The following is a 19,885-nucleotide window of genomic DNA, read 5'->3' on the forward strand; positions in this document are numbered from 1 at the left end:
CGATATGGACGACGGGTAAATACCCCGTCCAGGAGTTGGTGTCTACGAGAGCTCCGTTGTCGCCAAAGTTAACGGGGTCTTCTTCTGTAGCTGTTATGCGCCTCCGCGGAGGCCAATCGAGCAGTTCAGGCAGATGATGAAATGTATGACGACCGTGCTAACAGGGCGAAGACTAGTGGTAATAGCGGATGAATTCAATGTCTGCGCCGTAGAATTGGGAAGCTGTTTCACTGGCCAGCGGGGTCAGATTCTGTTACAGGCATGCTAGATGTCGGTTTGGCAAATGTCTGTAGGTACCAAAAGTACCTTAAGCCGAAACAGCGCGGAGTCGATGACGTTACCTTTTGTAGTCCTGGTCTAACAAGAAATTTTAACTGCAGAGTAGACGATCCCTACAGTATCGACTACAACAACAGTAGGCTGCGGGTAGAGGAAGAGCCGACTAGTCTAAGGCTAGCCCTCGTAGGTGGAAGACATCATATTTCAACGACACGGTATTTATGGAGGCGCTCCACCGTGAATGAAACCTACTCGGTCTAAACGGGGGCGAGCTGGTAGCGGTGCTCTCGCATGCGTGCCTTGGCGAGTTCACCCTAAAAATGGGAGACCATCGGCTTACTGGTGGACTCAAGCGACTGCGGACCTGCGCCGCGCCTGCCTACAGGCTAGGCGGTAAATGCAGTGAGCACAAACTGAGGAAGAGCGAAATGAATGGCGGGTAGTGTTTGCCGCTGCTAAAGTCGCGCTAAAGAGCTAGGACAAGCAAAAAGGCGTCTCTGTCAGAGTGCCAATGTGAACCGTGGGGTGATGCCTACAGGATCGTGATGGCCAAGACAAGATGAGTAATGGCTCCTACAGAGCAGTCTCCAAAGATGTTACAGGCTCATCGAGGGGCTTTCATCCGCGTCATGATCCTATTCCTTGGCCTCCTTACGTAGGATAGTTGGAAACTGAGGCTGGTGATCAGGAGAAGGTCACCAATGAGGAACATGCGGGGATTGCTAAATCCTTTAGAGTTTGTAAGGCCCCAGATCCCGACAGAGTTCCAAACTTGGCCTCGAAAGATATTGCAGAGGCGCAGAGGCTCCCGGGATGTTCACGTCTACTGTGCGGAAATACCTAATCGAGGGAGTTTTTCCAGAGGTTTGGAAGCAACATAACCTCGTACTGTTGCCAAAGGCAGCATCCATTTATTATGTAACGCTAAAATCGTCATTTTTGACCTTCCCTCTCTCCTCCGTAACGCTTTTTTGTATGACAATACTAAAAAATGGATGGATGTATGGGCCGCAACGCTCGGTCCATAGAGCGTTACATAATTTATAGACGGCGCTAAAGGAGGGGAACCCATCCGTAGACCCACGTGTATTCGATGAGTGGCTATTGGCTAGTGCTAGCACTAAACAAGAGGTGGTCCAAGGGTTCGGAGTCGACTGGTGTCCTGCGGCTGAACTAGAACCTTTCAACCGAATAAGTAATCATGCGGAGAACATCCAGGTAACATTTCTATCGTAACGTCGGTCTAATGGTTTGGATCCGAGCCTGCAAATGAAGATGGGTCGACGGTAAGACCCGGGCAGGTGGAGGTCTCAAGTCGGCAAGTCCTTCTATGTACTAGCTGATTGCGCCTTAGCTTTCAGAAGGTTAAATTGCACACAGTATCAAGGCAGTTGGAAGCAGACATGGCATGGTGTGGTCCCTGCCAGCCTTCCGAGGACGAAGGGAGTTTCAAGCCCAACAGGGAATTGAATGAGTCAGCACATTAACTTGGTGTCCTTCTGAAGAGCTGGTTATTGATATTTGTTACTGCCACCCCACGCAGCTAATTTTGAGGGTGCGCTGTACATTAGCCTCTTTTGGTGTAATGCCTTCTAAGTGCTCCCGGAGAGAAGTAGGGCTTGTCGGCAATGAGTGGTTTAGGAGGTTAGTAGTGGAGTCCAGGCTGGTGTAGTCCTTGGCTGTTGTTGGCGGTCCCCAACCCCACACTACCTGAGACTCCCACTTGGGTGTTTGATGAACAGATTATCTCATCATTGCTTATAGAAGAAAACTGTCCTCTGCTTGGCGTGACGTCCTCACTGGGGGCAATACCTGTTTCTCAGCTTAGTGTTGAAGGCCATCTTATCAATGATTCAGGCCAAATGGTGGTTGGGCTGACTGAACACTGCACACGTTACTTTTTTCAAACACAGAACAGCCTGTGTTTGAAAAAAAGGAAAAAATCATGGATTGACTCCAAAATCGCACCATGGATTCCTCTAGAAAATCTCCCAAGAATTTCTTTTATGAAGTCTTTCAAGGATTCCTTTTAAATGTACTTTAAGCACATCTAGATTCTTTCAGATATCCGTACGAAAAAAACATCCATGGATTCTTACAGAAATGCTTTCAGCGATTCTTTCAGAAAATCAAAAATTCAGAATTACTCCAGAAATTTATCCAAGAATTTCTTAGAAAAATCTTTCACAAACTCCTATAGAAATTCTTCTAAAGTTTACATGAGAATTTTTTCCAGGGACTCCTTTAGAAATTTCCCAGGAGATTCCTTCAGAAATTATGTAAGAGTTCCTTCAAGAAATTTTCTACCGATTTCTTTCCAAAATTGCTCCATGAATTCTTAAAGAATTACTCCAGCAATTCGGTCTTAAAGTCTATCAAGGTTTTTTTCAGAAAGTCCACAAGCTGGTTTTTTAGAAATTCTTCCAGGGTTTCATTAAGAAATTTCTCCGGGTCTGCCTTCAGATAATACCTTAAGAATTTATCCAATCCCAAAGGTAGATTTCCATTGGTTCATTTGGAAACTTTACCAGGAATTACTTCAGAAATTCTTCTAGGGATTCGTTAAAAAAATCCTGTCCAGGAATTCTTTCAGAATTTTCTGCAGAAATTGTTTCAAAGATTATTTCATAAATTCTTCCAGTAGTTTCTCTACAAAACCCTCCAGAGATTCCTTCAGAAATTCGTACAGGTGTTTCTACAAGAAGTCCACCAGAGTTTTTCCCCGGAACTGCTTTGGTGTTCAATTGAAAATACTCGCAGGAATGTGTCCAGAGATTCTTGCAGTTTTATTTTTTAATTCCGGCTGAAATTTCTCCAGGGTTTCCTGCAATAAATCAGAGATAACATCGAGGTTTTCTCCAGATATTCCTCCATATATTTTCCTAGAAATTTCTCCAGAATTTCCTCTTAAAGATAACTCTAAGAATTTCTTCAAAAATTATAAAAAAATACAGAAATATTTCCTATGAGTTTCTAAAGGAATAAAGATTTTCTTTTCTAGGTAGCTTAACAGAAACTTTTCTAGGCGCCCAAGGTTTCCTGAGGCTGGAAGTTCTTCAGACATGCCTTCTGGGATTAATTCAAGAATTTATCTGGAATTTCTTCAGATATCCCTCTGGAGTTTAATACAAGAGTACTTCCTGAGATTTTTTTACAAATCATTTCAGTTTTTTTTTCAAAAGTTCCTGCTTGCATTTTTTTAAAAGTATCTCAAAATTTAAAGAGTTCTTGAATAATTTCTGCAAGCAAAGTTTCTGCAAGTTTCTCAACCATTCTTCATTGAAGATTTGCAGAAATTCCTCTGAACATTCCGATACAAATCCTACAGGGATTTCTTCGGAAAGTCTTTCAAGGCTCCTCCAATAATTTCTACAGCTTTTTTTTACAAATTGTACCTGAAGTTCCGTCAGAAATATTTCCAGGGATTTCTTCAAAGAATCCTGAAGGAATTGTTTAAGATATTCTTCCAATGGTTTTTTTTTTTTTGAAACTCTATCAGAAATAGCAACAAGAAAACAGGAAGAATTCTCGAACGAAACCCTGAAGCAATTACTTAAAAACACCTGGTAACACCAAGACTCCTAGAAGTCATGTTTAAAAACTTTCTAGACGGATTCCTGGAGGAATAAGAGACGAACCAGCCAAAAGCTGAAAGTCTCCATAAAAAAGATAAATCAAATCCTGAACAAAATTCCCTTGAAGTTATCTCTGGAGGAATACTTGGATGAATGCCCGAGAGAATACCAAGAAAAGCTCCTTAAGATACCACTTTAATTCATAGAGAAAAAATCATGAGAAATCTCGAGAGAAACTCTGTAAATTCTCTGTAAAATTCCAAAAAAAATTGCTTGAAAAATTTTTGGTTGAATTTCTGGAGAAATCCACAGAGGATTTTGCTAAGGAATCTCCTTAAAATGTTAGCGTCAATTTCTGCAGAAGTGGCAAACAAAGGTACTAATGGAGCTCTTGAAGATTTTCTTCAATATATTTCAGAGGATTTACTGAAGGAATCCTTGGAAGAGCTCTTGGGAACAATTATGAATGAATTCTGAGAAGATTTCATATGTAATTTTTAAAGGAATTAGTAAACATCTGGATATTTTTTTATGAAAGTCCTGAAAAAAAGCATAAAAGTTCCAGGACCAATGAATAAAAAATATTTTTTTATGAAATCTTTAAAAGAATACCAGGAAGAAAAGGAGAGCTCTCTGCAGATATTCAAAGAAGAATTTCTTGGAAATTTGTTAAAGAAATTCCAAGGAATGGACTCTTAAATAATTTCTGCAGAGAATTTTCAGAGAAATTTCTGAAGCATAGTCAGAAGAATTCTGAAAGAATCCCTGAAGTAAAATCCTAAGCAGTCCTTGAAGGAATACAACTTTTTTGTAGTAACCCCTGAAGAAATTTCAAGAAGAATTTATTGAGAATTTTCTTGAAAATTTCTTGATAAATGCATAAGATAATCCCTCAATATATAGAGAAATACCTGAACGAACCTCTAAAGGAAAAGCCAAGTGAAATTTTCAATAGAATCTCTGAAAGAATCTCCGAATACCTGTAAACAAGTTTCTCCTGGAATTGCATATTTTTATTTAGGATATATTTAGTGATATCTCTGGAAAAAAAAACCCTTGAAGAAATCCGTAAACGAATTTCTTGAGAAAAATTACAACAATAATTTCTGAAAGAGCTTCCGGAAAATAAATAAAAATTTGTAAAGGAAAAGCCCAGAGGAATTCTGGAAGATTCTCTGAAATAATTTCCGAGAATCTGTAAACAAACTTCTCCTAGACAAATTTTTTGAAAGATTTCTAGAAGAATTCCTGGAAAACCTCCAAAGAGAACCCCCCGCAGTAAATTCTGGTAATATTTCTGGTGGAACTCCTTCAGAAATGTTTGAAGAATTACATGAAAGAATACCTGCATGAACTTTTGTAGTAATCCTTGAGTTAATTTTCTAAAAAAAAAATCCTCGAAGAAATGCCAGGAAGAATTTCTAAAGTAATTTCCTGATGAAACCCGTAGACTCTCGAAAAAAAATCTTGATGAACTCCTGAAGAAGAATCAAAAAAATCTATGAGGATTTTCTTAAATCACTGGAGAAATTTTCAAAGAAATACATAAACATAGGAATGCATTCTAAAGGGATACCTGTAGGAATTTTTGGAGAAATTCTTGCTGATTTTTTTTCTTGGGGATACTGTAAAAAATTTGTTTCTATGAAAATTCTAAATTCTAAAACAGCATATGAGAAGGAATGTATTCTAAAGAAGTTTAAGGAAGGATAGGAAGGAAGGATACTTTTTTTTATTCTTCAACCACTTAACCTAAGTTACAGCTCTTTCGTCCACTAGGGCACTACGCGAGCGATTCCAATTGGTGGCCCACTTACACTTTGTACAGCACCTAAATGTATTCTATTATAATTCTACTATATCGAACTGGTTGGCGTTGAGCTGCTGTCACTTTTCTACCCTGTCCATGGATGAGCACGAGGGTGTTGAGATGTGGCTCTTGTTTATTTTCCAGTCCAATTGAGGGTCCATTATGAGTTGCCGTTAGCCGATATCCAAGTTTCTGGGTCCGTTAGAGCATATGGTCAGAAGAGGGTCAGGTGTCAGCTGGTCTCGGGAGGAAGAGCAACTGACGAAAAATTGCTAGTGTCGGGGCTGGGATCGAACCCATGACCATCCACTTATGAAGTGAACGTGTAGCCACTACGTTACGGGCCCCGGCAAGAAGGATACTTGTTGAAGTCATAAATGAAATTCGTGCAAAAACGCCTGTTCCGCGACAATTTCAGAAAAAAATTCAGGAAAAAATAATTCATTGAGGGGTTTCCCCGGAATAGATCTCAATTAGGCACAATAAGTCATGTCCATGGGGACGTACCAGTATAGGGGCGCAAAAATGGAAACCTTGAGTAACCAGTTCTGATTTTTCCATGACAGCACTGCTCACTCGCGACAAGCGATTTTTCTTAAAAATCCATCAGTGAAACCTAACGTCGAACGTAGTGCACTATACAGTATCTCTGGTCCTCTATCCAGCGCTCCCGCGTAGCATGTTAAGGGGAGGGGAGTCTAAGATTTTACATACTACGAACTTAATAAAACGACAAAAAATCTGTTTGAATGCACGAATATTCAACTGGAGTCACTGTGTATCCCCCCACATGTCACTCACTTTCCATAATCACTTGTTACGCGAACCAAACTGATACCACCCACCAGCGGTATCCTTTCACGGCTGGCAAACTCGTCCACCGCTGCCAGGCTTTCGTCCCTCAAACACTCCCACCGAGAGTCGTTCTTCGCCGAACACACTTTCAGTAAATCCTTCGCTTCCCATGCCAACTGCCGGAAGGAACTCTTCCAAACCGAACCACCCAGCACTACATCACCGAGCGGGAACAGGAAAACCACCACAATCCACCGATTTTGTCTCATCTTGACGGGACGCAGCACCGATCAACAATCGTTCATGATCACCACCGGTTTCAAGGTAAACTGAACGCGCCATATGCCAATCTGGACTGTTTTATATTGACCATCATTCATAGGGGGAAATGGTACGGGTCATTCGAATGGATGCATTCGACTGCACACTTGGCCTCTTGGCCAGCCGGTTGAGACGGGACCCAATGCGTAGGTGCGTGATTACTGTTGTCATCGGACGGACCCAATAACTGGGTAACCCTATTTCCCACTACTGCTGCTGCACTGATTGGAAGTTAATGATAGGCGCGCATCAAGTGGGCTGATCATCAAGTGCGTTTGTGATTGCAGTTTTGGCACTCTGATTTGCCAATGCATTGCACCCCGGTTGCGGTGCAGTAAAATTGCATTTCTCTTGGATGTAGATGAGCGCACATTTTATTCTGTATCACATGTGTTATATGGTTTTCTTTGCAATTCCTTAGTGCAGTCTGGGCGCTATTGTCTGACTTCAACTAAATCGAGGAAGTATGTCCGAGCATCTGTTTACCCAGAAAGTGCTATAGCATGCTAATAATGAAAGGATAAATGTGGCCAAATTCAGAACACGCGCCAAACCAATGCGGCCGAAGTGCAAGACAAAGAAAACTTTTACAGCCCATCTGAATGTTGTCTTGGCAAATGACATCAAGATTCTCATGAGCAACTTCAACGCGAAGGTTGGTACTGACAATTCGGACTACATATGTATGAGCACTACATTGAACGCCATGGCCACGACACGACATCTCCAACCATCATCTCATAATCGGTGAGATCCAGTTGCGCATTGCTTGAATCCATCGACAGGAGGAGAAAATCGAGCACCAGTTCAACATATGCCAACTGGAAGATGATGCGGTGAAAAGGTCACTCGTCGAGGAGCTGGAGAATCGTGCTGTGGATGTTTATGAAGGTGACAAAAGGCGTAGAAGATGAATAAAACATAATCAAGAAAGTCGCCATGTCCACCAGAAAGAATAATTCCGGTCAACAACGCACCCAAAGAAAACAGTTGACCACATATGTCAGATAGATGAGCGAAGGAACACCGAGGCTGCTATAGAGCGATCGAAAGCACGAGGAGCCAAACTTACCTTACCGGTCAGGCTAAGGCCGGGGTGGCCTCTGCTGTACATAGTAGCCGCCTCCATTCTACTCGGTCCATGGCTGTTTGCCTCCAGTTCCGCACCCTGCGTAGGGTCCGCAGATCGTCCTCCACTTGGTCGACCCACCTAGCTCGCTGCGCTCCACGTATTCTTGTACCGGTCGGATGACTCTCGAGAACCATTTTAGTCGGGTTGCTATCCGACATCCTGATGACGTGACCCGCCCACCGTAGCCTCCCGATTTTCGGGGTATGGACGATGGTTGGTTCTCCCAGCAGCTGATGCAGCTCGTGGTTCATTCGCCTTCTCCAAGTCCCGTCTTCCATCTGCACTCCGCCGTAGATGGTACGCAACACCTTCCGTTCGAAAACTCCAAGGGCGCGTTGGTCCTCTGCACGTAGGGTCCATGTTTCGTGCCCACAGAGGACGACCGGTCTAATCAACGTTTTGTAGATGGTTAACTTCGTGTTACGGCGAACTTTATTCGATCGTAGAGTTCTGCAGAGTCCAAAGTAAGCACGATTTCCTGCCACAATGCGCCTCTGAATTTCTCTGCTGGTGTCGTTGTCGTCGGTCACCAGTGAGCCCAAGTACACGAATTCTTCAACCGCCTCGATTTCATCACCGTCGATATGAATTCGGGGTGGCGGGCGCGGTGATTCCTCCCTGCCCAAGTAACAATCTTGATTCTATTTGGTTTTATTTATTTTTATGATAGTTTTATTAGACCATTACATATTCTAGTTGATCTTATCAGAGTTTCAGCTGAGCACAACTGTTCTTCATCAATATGTGGTTTTAAAAACACCTCCAAGAATACTTGGGGTTCAGTCCATAAAACTAAAAACACAACAAGAACTGTTGAACTTATTTTCAGTTTTATAGGGCTCTCGTAGTTATCTTCAATTAATCATTCTTGAGCGAGAGCAACTGTTGGCACACGAAAAATAAAAAAAACTCAAGCATCCAATTATGATTCTCATCGTTTTATTATCACTGCCAATTAGGAACACATATCCAGAAAACCAACCTCGACGCGGTGCAGTGCCAAATTCCTCCGGTAGCAGCATCCGAAAAGGTTGGTTTGGTCATGCAGGAACGTCGATTCCCGTGCAATCGGGGTATCAACTTATCGGCCTGCCGATCATTTTTAGCATTGTGATAAACAACAACTACTTACCTGTTGAAAATGCTGACTGGAGGAATGAAGCGTTGCACCGCTTAAAGGCCGGTTCTCGGGAGAGATGTTCCTGGTTGACAACGGTACCGTACCAATAATTAAATTAGTCGAACGAGGCCCACATAGTTCACCACGGTTCGATAATGTATTGTTTGTTTACAATTTTACATCCAAGATTTATGACGTTCTCGGTGGAGTTTGTATAAACCTGCATCAAGAACGTTATAAACCTGAGTACTCTTGATCAACACTTTTTATCCTTGCTTAAGTTGTATTGAGAACGTTATAAATCCTATTACACTTGACTAACGCATTTAACTCTTGTTTGAGTTGAAAGTAGTTTATGACGTTCTTATGGTGGTGCTAATTAAACCATCGATAATGGACCGACCATCGACCAGCATTTCAATGGAAGCCATGTTGAGAAAACTGAAGAAAAATGTTCTAATTACCAGGAATAATAATTTTAAATATGGTATTATCGCATTATTATCGAAGCGCGTTGCAATTTTTGGAAGTATCTTGCAACATATATACGATGAATTTTGCTTCACAGTTGACAACCTTGTTACACCACGGAAATATGCCCAATTTGTGTTATTAATTAATTCCGATTACAATAACGTATCATTTTCATAGTGTTTATTTTGAGATTTAATTTCACTTATCTTTCAACATAAAAGCTGCAGCAGCAACAAAAACTGACAAATTTATTATCGTTTTATCGTGCACTTGAAGAGTTCTTCAATGAGAGATCAATTCGCCTACAGGACATCTTGGGAAGTACAACAAGTTTTAAGAAAATCTTATAATCAACTCTCCAAGAGCATCTTAGGATGGGCCTCTTTAGCCTTATGGCGGGTTTATGGTTGAGTTGACGTCGTTTTGCAGAGCAATTTGGTTTATGCATGGTTTTAAAGAATAGGTGTTCAAGAATACTTCCAAAGCATCATAAAATTAATTTTGCTACTTGGGTGGAGCCCTTTGCCATCATGTACTTTGTCTTCGACACATTAATGACTAATCCGATTCGCTTGGCTTCACTCTTCAGTCGGATGTACGTTTCCGCCATCGTCTCAAATTTACGAGCAATAATATCAATATCATCGGCGAAACCAAGCAGCTGGAGATTCGAAGGGACTCGAAAGTGTCCCTGATACTCGAACTACGCACATCACTCGATCCATCGTCGCCTGGATCAATCAGTTTATCCGGGAATTCGTATTCGTGCATAATCTGCCATAGCTGCACAGATAAAAATAATGAGGTTTACAGGTCATGTAAACTTAATTTTAGTCATGCAAATTTAGTTTTATGGCGGCTTACATGATATGATAAATTTGTGTTATATGTCATGTAAATACTCAGAGTCATGCTGAATTACATGACATATAATGGAAGTTTACATGATATTTTAAGACTTTTACATGATATATCGTGTAAACTTCTGTGAAATCCCACGCTCCAATCATGTGCATTATATGTCACAGATATTTACACTATCTTTTCGATCTGTGTGTTCTCGGTCGATTGTATCATACGCCGATTTGAAATCGATGAACAAGTGATGTGTGGGCACGTTGTATTCACGGCATTTCTGCAACTCCTGACGGATGGCGAACATCTGGTCCGTTGTAGCGCGTTCACCCATAAATCCAGCCTGATATTGCCCCACGAACTCTCTTGCAATCGGTGATAGACGGCGGCATAAAATTTGAGAGAGTATCTTGTAGGCAGCGCTCAGTAGTGTGATCGCGCGGTAGTTCCCGCAATCCAACTTGTCGCCCTTTTTGTAGATGGGACACACGATACCTTCCATCCATTCCTCCGGTAATACTTCCTCCTCCAAAATCTTGGTAATGACCCAATGTAGTGCTCTCACCAGTGCTTCTCCACCGTATTTAAGAAGCTTGCTTGGTAGTTGATCTGCTCCAGCGGCTTTGTTGTTTTTCAGCCGGCCAACCTCCTCCTCAATCTCTTGGAGGTCAGGGGCCGGAAGTCCTGTGCACATACTTCTAGATCTGTTACCACGCCACCTTCGGTACTTGCAACGTCGCCATTGAGGTGCTCATCGTAATGCTGCCGCCACCTCTCGACCACCTCACGCTCGCTCGTGAAAATATTTCCGTAATTATCTCGGCACATGTCGCCTTTTGGCACGAAGCCTCTGCGCGAGCGGCTCAGTAGTAGTCTAAGTACTAGCCAGAACCCGCCGGGCCTCCAGGGGAGAGCGGTAGCTGGTGGAACGCTTACTATTAGAGTGTACTCATCTACGCCCCCCCCCCTTCTCGAAGTCATCCCTAACGGGCGTACCGCGAAGGTAAGAAAGAGAGAGAATGTGTTTTAAGTGGGTCGATCCCCAACGAACTGTTCAGCCTCCGTTCTTCTTTGCCTTGGAACCTGGAGAAACTTTTTCCGTTCTTGGATAACGACGGAGTTCTTAGAATCGGTGGACGTCTCCGCCTGTCAAACGTCCTGCCGTTCTACCAGGTCATCATCCATTCAGAGCCTTCGTAGTACAGTTCTTTCAATCCCATAACTTCCACAGTGAACCTCAGCTCACATTGTCCGAAATATACGTCATGAATTTTGGCAAACGTGTCATCAATGCTGTGCTGCGCAACTGCGTTCAATGCTTTCGAGCTAACCCAACGCCTATTCAACAACCTATGGGGCAACTACCGACCGACTGGTCGCTTTCGCCCAGGATGACCATTTCTGATCACCGGTGTAGATTATTACGGGCCGTTCTACTTTAAGCCTGCACGTCGAAACACCACTTCAGCCAAGGTGTATATTGCAGTATGCATTTGCTTTTCGACAAAACCATGCACCTAGAGATGTCTAACGATCTCTCTACTGCTAGTTTCATCTCAGTCCTGCGAAGGTTCATCGGCTACCGAGGGATTCCTGCCGAAATACATTCGGACAATGCTAAAAAAAAATCTTTGGAGCTCGCAACGAGCGTTGTACGACCTGCTCAACGATCCACTCAGCTACTCTGCTACCACCAAGGAACGCTCCCAGAAAGGAATTATATGGCAGTTCATTCCTCCACGCGCTCCAAAGTGTGGGGGATTATGGGAAGCCTTCGTACGTTCCATAAAGACTGTGTTAAAGAAAGAGGTTGGCCTGAGACAGTAGTCTTATGACAACTTCACCACACGTCTGGTGCAGATCACCGCTAAACTGAACTCCAGACCTCTATCTCTTCTATCCGATGACCCCTATCCGATGATCCGATGAATTTGAAGTCCTCACCCCCCTTTTTTTGATTGGCTCGGCCATGAAAGCACTACCAGAGCCCAATTTAATGACCATTCCCATAAACCACCTTGACCACTACCAGCAAACACAGCAAATGTTCCAGCGCTTCTGGCAACGATGGAGCAAGCGGTACCTCACGCAGCTGCAGGTTTCCTCAAAGAATTTGCCGATCAACCCTATCCAAGTTGGAGCTATTGGTGTCCTCCGAGAAGACTACATGCCACCACTATGCTTGCCACTTGCGATGATCATTGGCCTCCACCCAGGTTCAGATGGCGTCGTGCAAGTTGTTACCCCAAAAATAATGTTTTGAAGTCGGTTTCGCGTTATAATAAAAAGTGTAGATTTCCACTGAAAGATACGTGCATTAAATTAAATCGTCTGAAAGGTATTTCTTTCGCCAATAACGAAAGAGTGCGTAGTGTGAAGTAAACGCGGGTGAATTTGTCACTATCGAAAGGACTGCAGAAGGTGTGTGAGAAATTGAACTGAAGCCTAAACAATCGACCCTCTGAATCCGCAAACAGTGGAATTTAAAGAACACGGGTTCTTGCAGGGATTCCTTATGAAATGTCCCTGGAGATTCCTTCCGAAATTTATCTAAGGGTTCCTTTAAGAAATCTTCAACGGATTCATTCCAAAGTAGTTCTATGAGTTCGTTAGAAATTACTCCAAGAACTCGGTCTTAGTATCTATCAAGTTTTCTTCCAGAAATCCCTTCAGTAGACTCTTCTGAAATTTTCCCAGAGATTCATTAATAAATTTCTCCGGAGACTCCTTCAGATATTCCCTTAAGAATTTCTTTAAGAGTTCTATGGACATTGCTCAGATAATTATTTCAAACATTCATTCAGTAGTTTCTCTAGACAGTTTTCCAGAGATTCCTTCAGAAATTTGTACAGGTATTTCTTCAAAAAGTCCACCAGAGATTTGTTCAGGAAATGCTATGGGCATTCAATTTAAAATTACCGCAGGAATGTGCCCAGAGATGCTTGTATTTTAGCTTTCAGTAATTCAGGCAAGAATTAAGCAGGAACTCTCCTAGGCGTTTCTCCTTCAGCGATTTCTTCAGACATACGTCCACAAATTATCCCAGGAGAACTTTTAGAAAATCAATCAAGATTTTTTTAAGGATTCCACCAACAATTTCATAATTAATCGAAAAAAATTTCTAGGAATTCCATCAAAGGTTTCTCAAGGAGTTATCCTAAAAGTTTTTCAAAAATTTCTCCTGGGATTAATACCAGGGATTTTTCCAGGATTTCTTCAGACAATCATCTAGAGATTCTTTCAAGAATTCTTCCTGAGATTTAAACAGAGATTCTATCGAATCTTTTTTTAAAAAATTCCTTCGGGGATTTTTTTTTTTTCAAAAAATTCTGCTTGAATTACTTTAGGAATTCTTTCAGGAAATTTTTCCAAAATATCTCATAAACACTCTTCCAAATTGACGGAGTTCTTTTCACAGGAGAAATTTTCACAGCATTTTTTTTCTCAATAATTCTTCCATGAAGTATTTTTTAAACATTTCAATAAAAAGCTTTCAGAGATTCCTTCGGAAATTCTTTCAAGGGTTTCTCCAAGAATTCCTTGAAAAAATATAGCAGAAATTTCTACATGGATTTTTCTTTTAATTTCTCTTGCAGTTCCATCAGAAATGTCTCCTGGGATTATTTCCTGGATTTTTTCCAAAAATTCCTGCTCGAATTCCTTCAGATTTTTTTTGGAAATCATTCAAAAACATCTCTACCTAAATACTCATCGGAATTCAGAGAGTTCTTTGTAAATTTCAACAAGCAATTTTTTTTTTTTTTTATCTGTATTAACGAGATTTTTTGCCCTAGGCTAGTTCATCTCGGGACCCACGCTTTACTTCCCTTCCGAAGGAAGAACTCACTTTTTGCGAGTTTGTCGGGAGTGGGATTCGATCCCAGGTCCTCGGCGTGATAGTCAAGTGTACTAACCATCACACCAGGTCCGCTCCAACAAGCAATTTTTCAAAAATAAAAATTCCATGAAATTTTTAAGAAATTTCTCTAAGCATTCCGATAAAAATTCTGCAGAGATTCCATCGAAAATTTTCTCAAGGGGAAACCCTTGAGAATGTTCCTGCAGTTCCGTCAGAAATATTTCCCGGGATTTCTTCAAAGGAATAGCTTTAGATGTATTTGCCAAACTTCTATGCTTTCAAAAATTTCATAAAAATACCGGGAGAATGTTTGAAAGAATTTCTGAAAAACTTCTAAAGAAATCCCTGCGGGATTTTCTGAAGAAATCCCATAAAAACACCTTAGCGACACCTAGATTCTTAGAACTAGAAGAAATTCTCGAAAATTTTCAGAAATTCGAACAAAAATTCATTGAGCAGTTTTTTTTTAAGTTACCACTGGAGGAATACCTGGATGCTTGCCTGAGAGAACACCAGAAAAGAAATCATCTTAAGATACCTCCTTGATTCATAGAAAAAAAAATCATGAGAAACTTCCGGAGGAACTCTGCAAATAATTCCTGAGAATTTTTTTGATGAACTCCTATTGCTGCAGAGAAATTTCTTAAGAAATCATTTCTTAAATGTCTGCGTAAATCCCTGTAGAAGTGGTAAACAAAGTTACTGATGGAACTCTTAAAGAAATTCTTCAATATATTCCTGAGGATTTTTTAAAGGGATTCTTGGAAGAGCTCTTGGAAATTCTTAAGGAAGAATTCTTGGAAGAGTTTCTTAAATAACTTCTGAAGGAATTGGTAAACATCTTTTTAAAAAAAAAAGATTTTTTTGAAGAAATCTTTGAAACAGCACCTGGAAGAACTGGAAAGCTCTTTGCAAATATTCATAGAAGAATTTATTCAAAATTTTCTAAAAAACTTCAAGCCACAGACTATTGAGTTACTTTAGCAGGAATGACTAAGGGAATCCTCAGAGAAATTTCGAAAAAGATATCTGAAAGAATCCTTGAATAAAGGTCTGAATATATCCAAAACAATCCTTAAAGGATTACAACTTTCCAGGCAACCAGTAGTCGTATAAGATGTTGCATAAAATGATAAAGTGAAGGACATATACGTGCATGCTTCTATTTAGGCGCATGTAACATGTACGCATATCGCCTCCACTTTAACATCTTATTCAACATCTTATACGATCACTGGTTGGTTGACTGGGTTCTTCTGTAGTAACCCCTGGAGAAATTCAAGAAGAATCTATTGAGAATTATCTTGCAGATTTTTTTAATAAATGCCTGAGAGAATCCCTAAATAAAAATACTTTGAAAAACCCCTGGCAAAATTTCAACATAAGTTTTCGAAAGAGTTTCTGGAAAAAAATCTGAATGCCTAGAGGAAAAGCCCAGATGCATTTCTAAAATTGTGTGTGAAAAAAATTATAACGGAATTGCAGCTTTTGAAGATATAATTATTTGAAGGAATCTCTGGAAAACCCCCTGAAGAAATTCCTAGACGAATTTAATCAGAGATTTCTAGAAGAATTCATGGAAAAAATGCAAAAGAAAAACCACTGCAAAAAATGCTGATAATATTCTTGGAGGAACTCCTTAAGAAATGTAAAGGGAGCGCCCTTGGATGAACCAAATGTATAAACCACTTTTTTCCCATTTCATTGAGCCTCTATGAAATTGCTCTATTAATTTCCTGATGGAATCCGTTGACTAGTTTCAAAACAAATCTTTCGAGATTTTTTAGGGAAATTCCTGAAGAAGACTCAAGAAAATTTGTTGAAGGGATATCTGAAATCCCTGCACTATACAGCGGATCCGGTCCTCTATCCAACGCACCTGTGTAGCATGTTAAGGAGAAGGGAGTTGTTTTTTACGATCCATGTAGGGTCTGGGACCATTTCGGCAGGAGCACATATTTTGGACACTTGCTATTGTAAATCAGTCCGTTTTTCTACTAATTCACTTGATTTTTTAAATACGATAAGATACGCACAATATCTAGCCATGTACAAAAATTCATTTAAATTGGTTTGAAATTGATTGAGTTATAGCAGCAAGTATCCAAAATAGGTACTCCTGCCCAAATGGTCCCAGACCCTATTGGGTATGGGAAAATATGCTGCGAAAGAGGAGGGGGGCTATACGTCATTTACGGATAATTTCTAACCCTATAAAGCGACAAATAATTTCCGGTTTAATGAACTCCTATAACTGTTTCAACGCAAGAATATTCAACTGGAGTCACTGTATCCCCCCACATGTCACTCACTTTCCATAATCACTTGTTACGCGAACCAAACTGATACCACCCACCAGCGGTATCCTTTCACGGCTGGCAAACTCGTCCACCGCTGCCAGGCTTTCGTCCCTCAAACACTCCCACCGAGAGTCGTTCTTCGCCGAACACACTTTCAGTAAATCCTTCGCTTCCCATGCCAACTGCCGGAAGGAACTCTTCCAAACCGAACCACCGAACACTACATCACCGAGCGGGAACAGAAAAACCACCACAATCCACCGATTTTGTCTCATCTTGACGGGACGCAGCACCGATCAGCAATCGTTCATGATCACCACCGGTTTCAAGGTAAACTGAACGCGCCATATGCCAATCTAGGCAGTTTTATATTGACCATCATTCATAGGCGAAATGGTACGGGTCATTCGAATGGATGCATCTGACTGCACACTTGGCCTCTTGGCCAGCCGGTTGAGACGAGGCACAATGCGTAGGTGCGTGATTACTATTGTCATCGGACGGACCCAATAACTGGGTAACCCTATTTCCCACTACTGCTGCTGCACTGATTGGAACTTAATGATAGGCACGCATCAAGTGGGATGGTCATCAAGTGCGTTTGTGATTGCAGTTTTGGCACTCTGATTTGCCAATGCATTGCACCCCGGTTGCGGTGCAGTAAAATTGCATTTCTCTTGGATGTAGATGAGCGCACATTTTATTCTGTATCACATGTGTTATATGGTTTTCTTTGCCATTCCTTAGTGCAGTCTGAGCGCTATTGTCTGACTTCAACTAAATCGAGGAAGTATGTCCGAGCATCTGTTTACCAGAAGGTGCTAATAATGAAAGGATACTTTTACAGTCAATCTAAATGTTGTCTTGACAAATGACATCAAGAATCAAGATTCTCATGAGCAACTTCAACGCGAAGGTTGGTACTGACAATTCGGACTACATATGTATGAGTACTACATTGAACGCCATGGCCACGACACGACATCTCCAACCATCATCTCATAATAATCGGCGAGATCCAGTTGCGCATTGCTAGAATCCATCGACAGGAGGAGAAAATCGAGCACCAGTTCAACATACGCCAACTGGTAGATGATGCGGTGAAAAGGTCACTCGTCGAGGAGCTGGAGAATCGTGCTACGGATGTTTCTGAAGGTGGCGAAGGCGTAGAAGATCAATGAAACACAATCAAGAACGTCTCCATGTCCACCAGGAAGAAAAATTCCGGTGAGCAACGCACCCAAATAAAACAGTTGACCACATATGACAGATAGATGAGCGAAGGAACGCCGAGGCTGCTATAGAACGATCGAAAGCACGAGGAGCCAAAGCCGTAGCCCGTATGTGCTATTCTACATTGAAGAAGGAAGAAATGAAACGCTCATGTAGACGAGACAAAAGACCGTGGGTGAACTCCCTAGCCAATGAAAGCGAGAAGTTACGAGTACCCATGACATTCGTTTCCATTACGATATCTCTTGTCGCATTAGTGGGACTAAGGGTCGATTCCTTCACCCTGGCTTAAGCGTTAAACCAGGATACTGAAGCCTAATTAATAAGTTTATGTTATACCGTCCTAGCTATCCACGGCGGATATCACCATGCACGACAGGTCGGTGGTTTACAAGTTTTTGCAGACCATGCCGAAGTCTTTTCCACAAAAGATCGTGGTGTGCCGCGGATGACAACGGAGGGAAAAAAAATGCTCGTGTCAAATTGCTGTGCAAAATTGAAAGTTAACCAGAACTAGAAGTGTATATATTCACGTGTATTCCCAAGCAACACACATGTTATAATAGAGTTACGACAGCGCAAGTTTTGGTTGTATAGAAGTTTATTTTACGTAATTCTAACATTGTGTTGAAATAACGTAAAATAAACTTCTATACAACCAAAACTTGCGCTGTCGTAACTTTTATATAACATGTGTGTTACTTGGGTTATTACTGACCAGAAACTGTCGGTTGCGTGATTCTTTCGGAAACAATCTCAAAATTAAAGTAATAATGAAAAAAAATGTGGTTCCTGTAATTATAGTTTTCGGTTGAGCTGCGAGCGAATGAAGAGTGGAGGATTTCCGATGTGGCGGTCATCATTTCTCGGAAGTTTGTCGTTTATGTTCTTCAAAATAACGCATTGGGGAGAGAAGAAATTTTTCCGAGGATCTTTGCGATTTCGCCAAGATTTGGCAGATTTGCGTGGCGGATTTCCTTACTGTTAACGAATAGAAGTTGTGATTGTTGTAAGACGTTCCTTTGGTTGCATTTCGTTGTTCCTGTGGAGTTGCTGTTCAAAATACCATTTCCCGTTGATGTTGGGTGGATTTGCGTGGTGATTTTCCTCAAGAACATTTCAAGAGCTGCTGCTCAAGTTTTCAGTTCTTTTGAAGCTCCGATTGAAGATGCATTTCAAGACACTTGAGTATAATTTTTCATTGATTTCCTTATTTGACATTTCTTAGTCTTATTTACGATTTTGGTTTGCCTTTCTTTGATGTTAAGTTTCCAGTATGGAAGCTGACGAGTGTGAAGGTGGTCCGAGGAAATTGTTGAAAAAGTTGAAAACTCTTCTTTGGGCAAACCATTTTCGAGTAGATATTTACTTATCCTGTTTTAGTAATTAATTTTTGTTGAGAATTCAATTCAGTCCCGTAACGTGGGTAGATCAGCGTAAGATCTACCATGACAAATATTTGATCTTGAAATTTTCTAGCTTTGTTTAAATTAACATTAACATGCAGAAAGATTCTAAGATCAAAATTTGGTCTACTTTAGTTTGTGTTTTTTGTATTTATTTATTTATTATTATTTTTTTGTATTTTGTTTTTCTTAATACACCATTTGTTTCAGGAGGATTAAGGTAATGTTTGGCTCTGTCTTGAGAGATTTATTGTCAAAAATTATGTTACTGTCGTGAGTCTATCACCACTCAATGTTATTTTCTATTTCAGATGTACCGTGGGTACACAGTCATGGATCACTTAGTGGTATTTTTGACCTTCAAAATTCAATTAAAAATAAAAGAAAACAAAAAGTACGACTTTGAAAGCACCGTTGGCTATGTTTTGATTCGAACTTTTCATTCCCGATCCATTTAAGGAATAATCGCAAGTCATTTCCGCGTAAAAAAGGAATATTTCACTGTTTACAAAATGCCTTATTATGGATCAGCTCCACAGAATCCCACACATTATGGATCAATTTTTGCCATATTATGGATCAGTGCAAAATTACTTAAAATCCCAACTCTAATAATAAATTTGCGTTTGTAAGGCTAAACTACGCAGTGCATTGATTAATTTACTGATGGAGTGTCCGATTTTACAACAGGAATAAAGAGAAAACATTAAAAAGTCCCGAATCCAT

At 40.9% G+C, this 19,885-nt stretch overlaps 2 protein-coding genes across 2 annotated transcripts in view; both read right to left on the minus strand.

Annotated features, from left to right (window-relative positions):
- The window catches only part of LOC115256060 (uncharacterized), a 35,340-nt gene extending 28,272 nt beyond the window's left edge, over window positions 1-7,068 (minus strand). The window contains exon 1 of the mRNA XM_029854306.2: window positions 6,466-7,068. Coding sequence (XP_029710166.1) covers window positions 6,466-6,728 — 263 coding nt within the window. The 5' untranslated portion in view covers window positions 6,729-7,068. The remainder of the gene's footprint in view (window positions 1-6,465) is intronic.
- Window positions 1-19,885, minus strand: part of LOC134285124 (uncharacterized) — a 225,755-nt gene that overhangs the window by 90,471 nt on the left and 115,399 nt on the right. The gene's annotated exons all lie outside the window — the stretch shown is intronic.

This window comes from Aedes albopictus, chromosome 1 (assembly GCF_035046485.1).
Source record: "Aedes albopictus strain Foshan chromosome 1, AalbF5, whole genome shotgun sequence".
In the NCBI taxonomy this organism is placed as follows: Eukaryota; Metazoa; Arthropoda; class Insecta; order Diptera; family Culicidae; genus Aedes; species Aedes albopictus.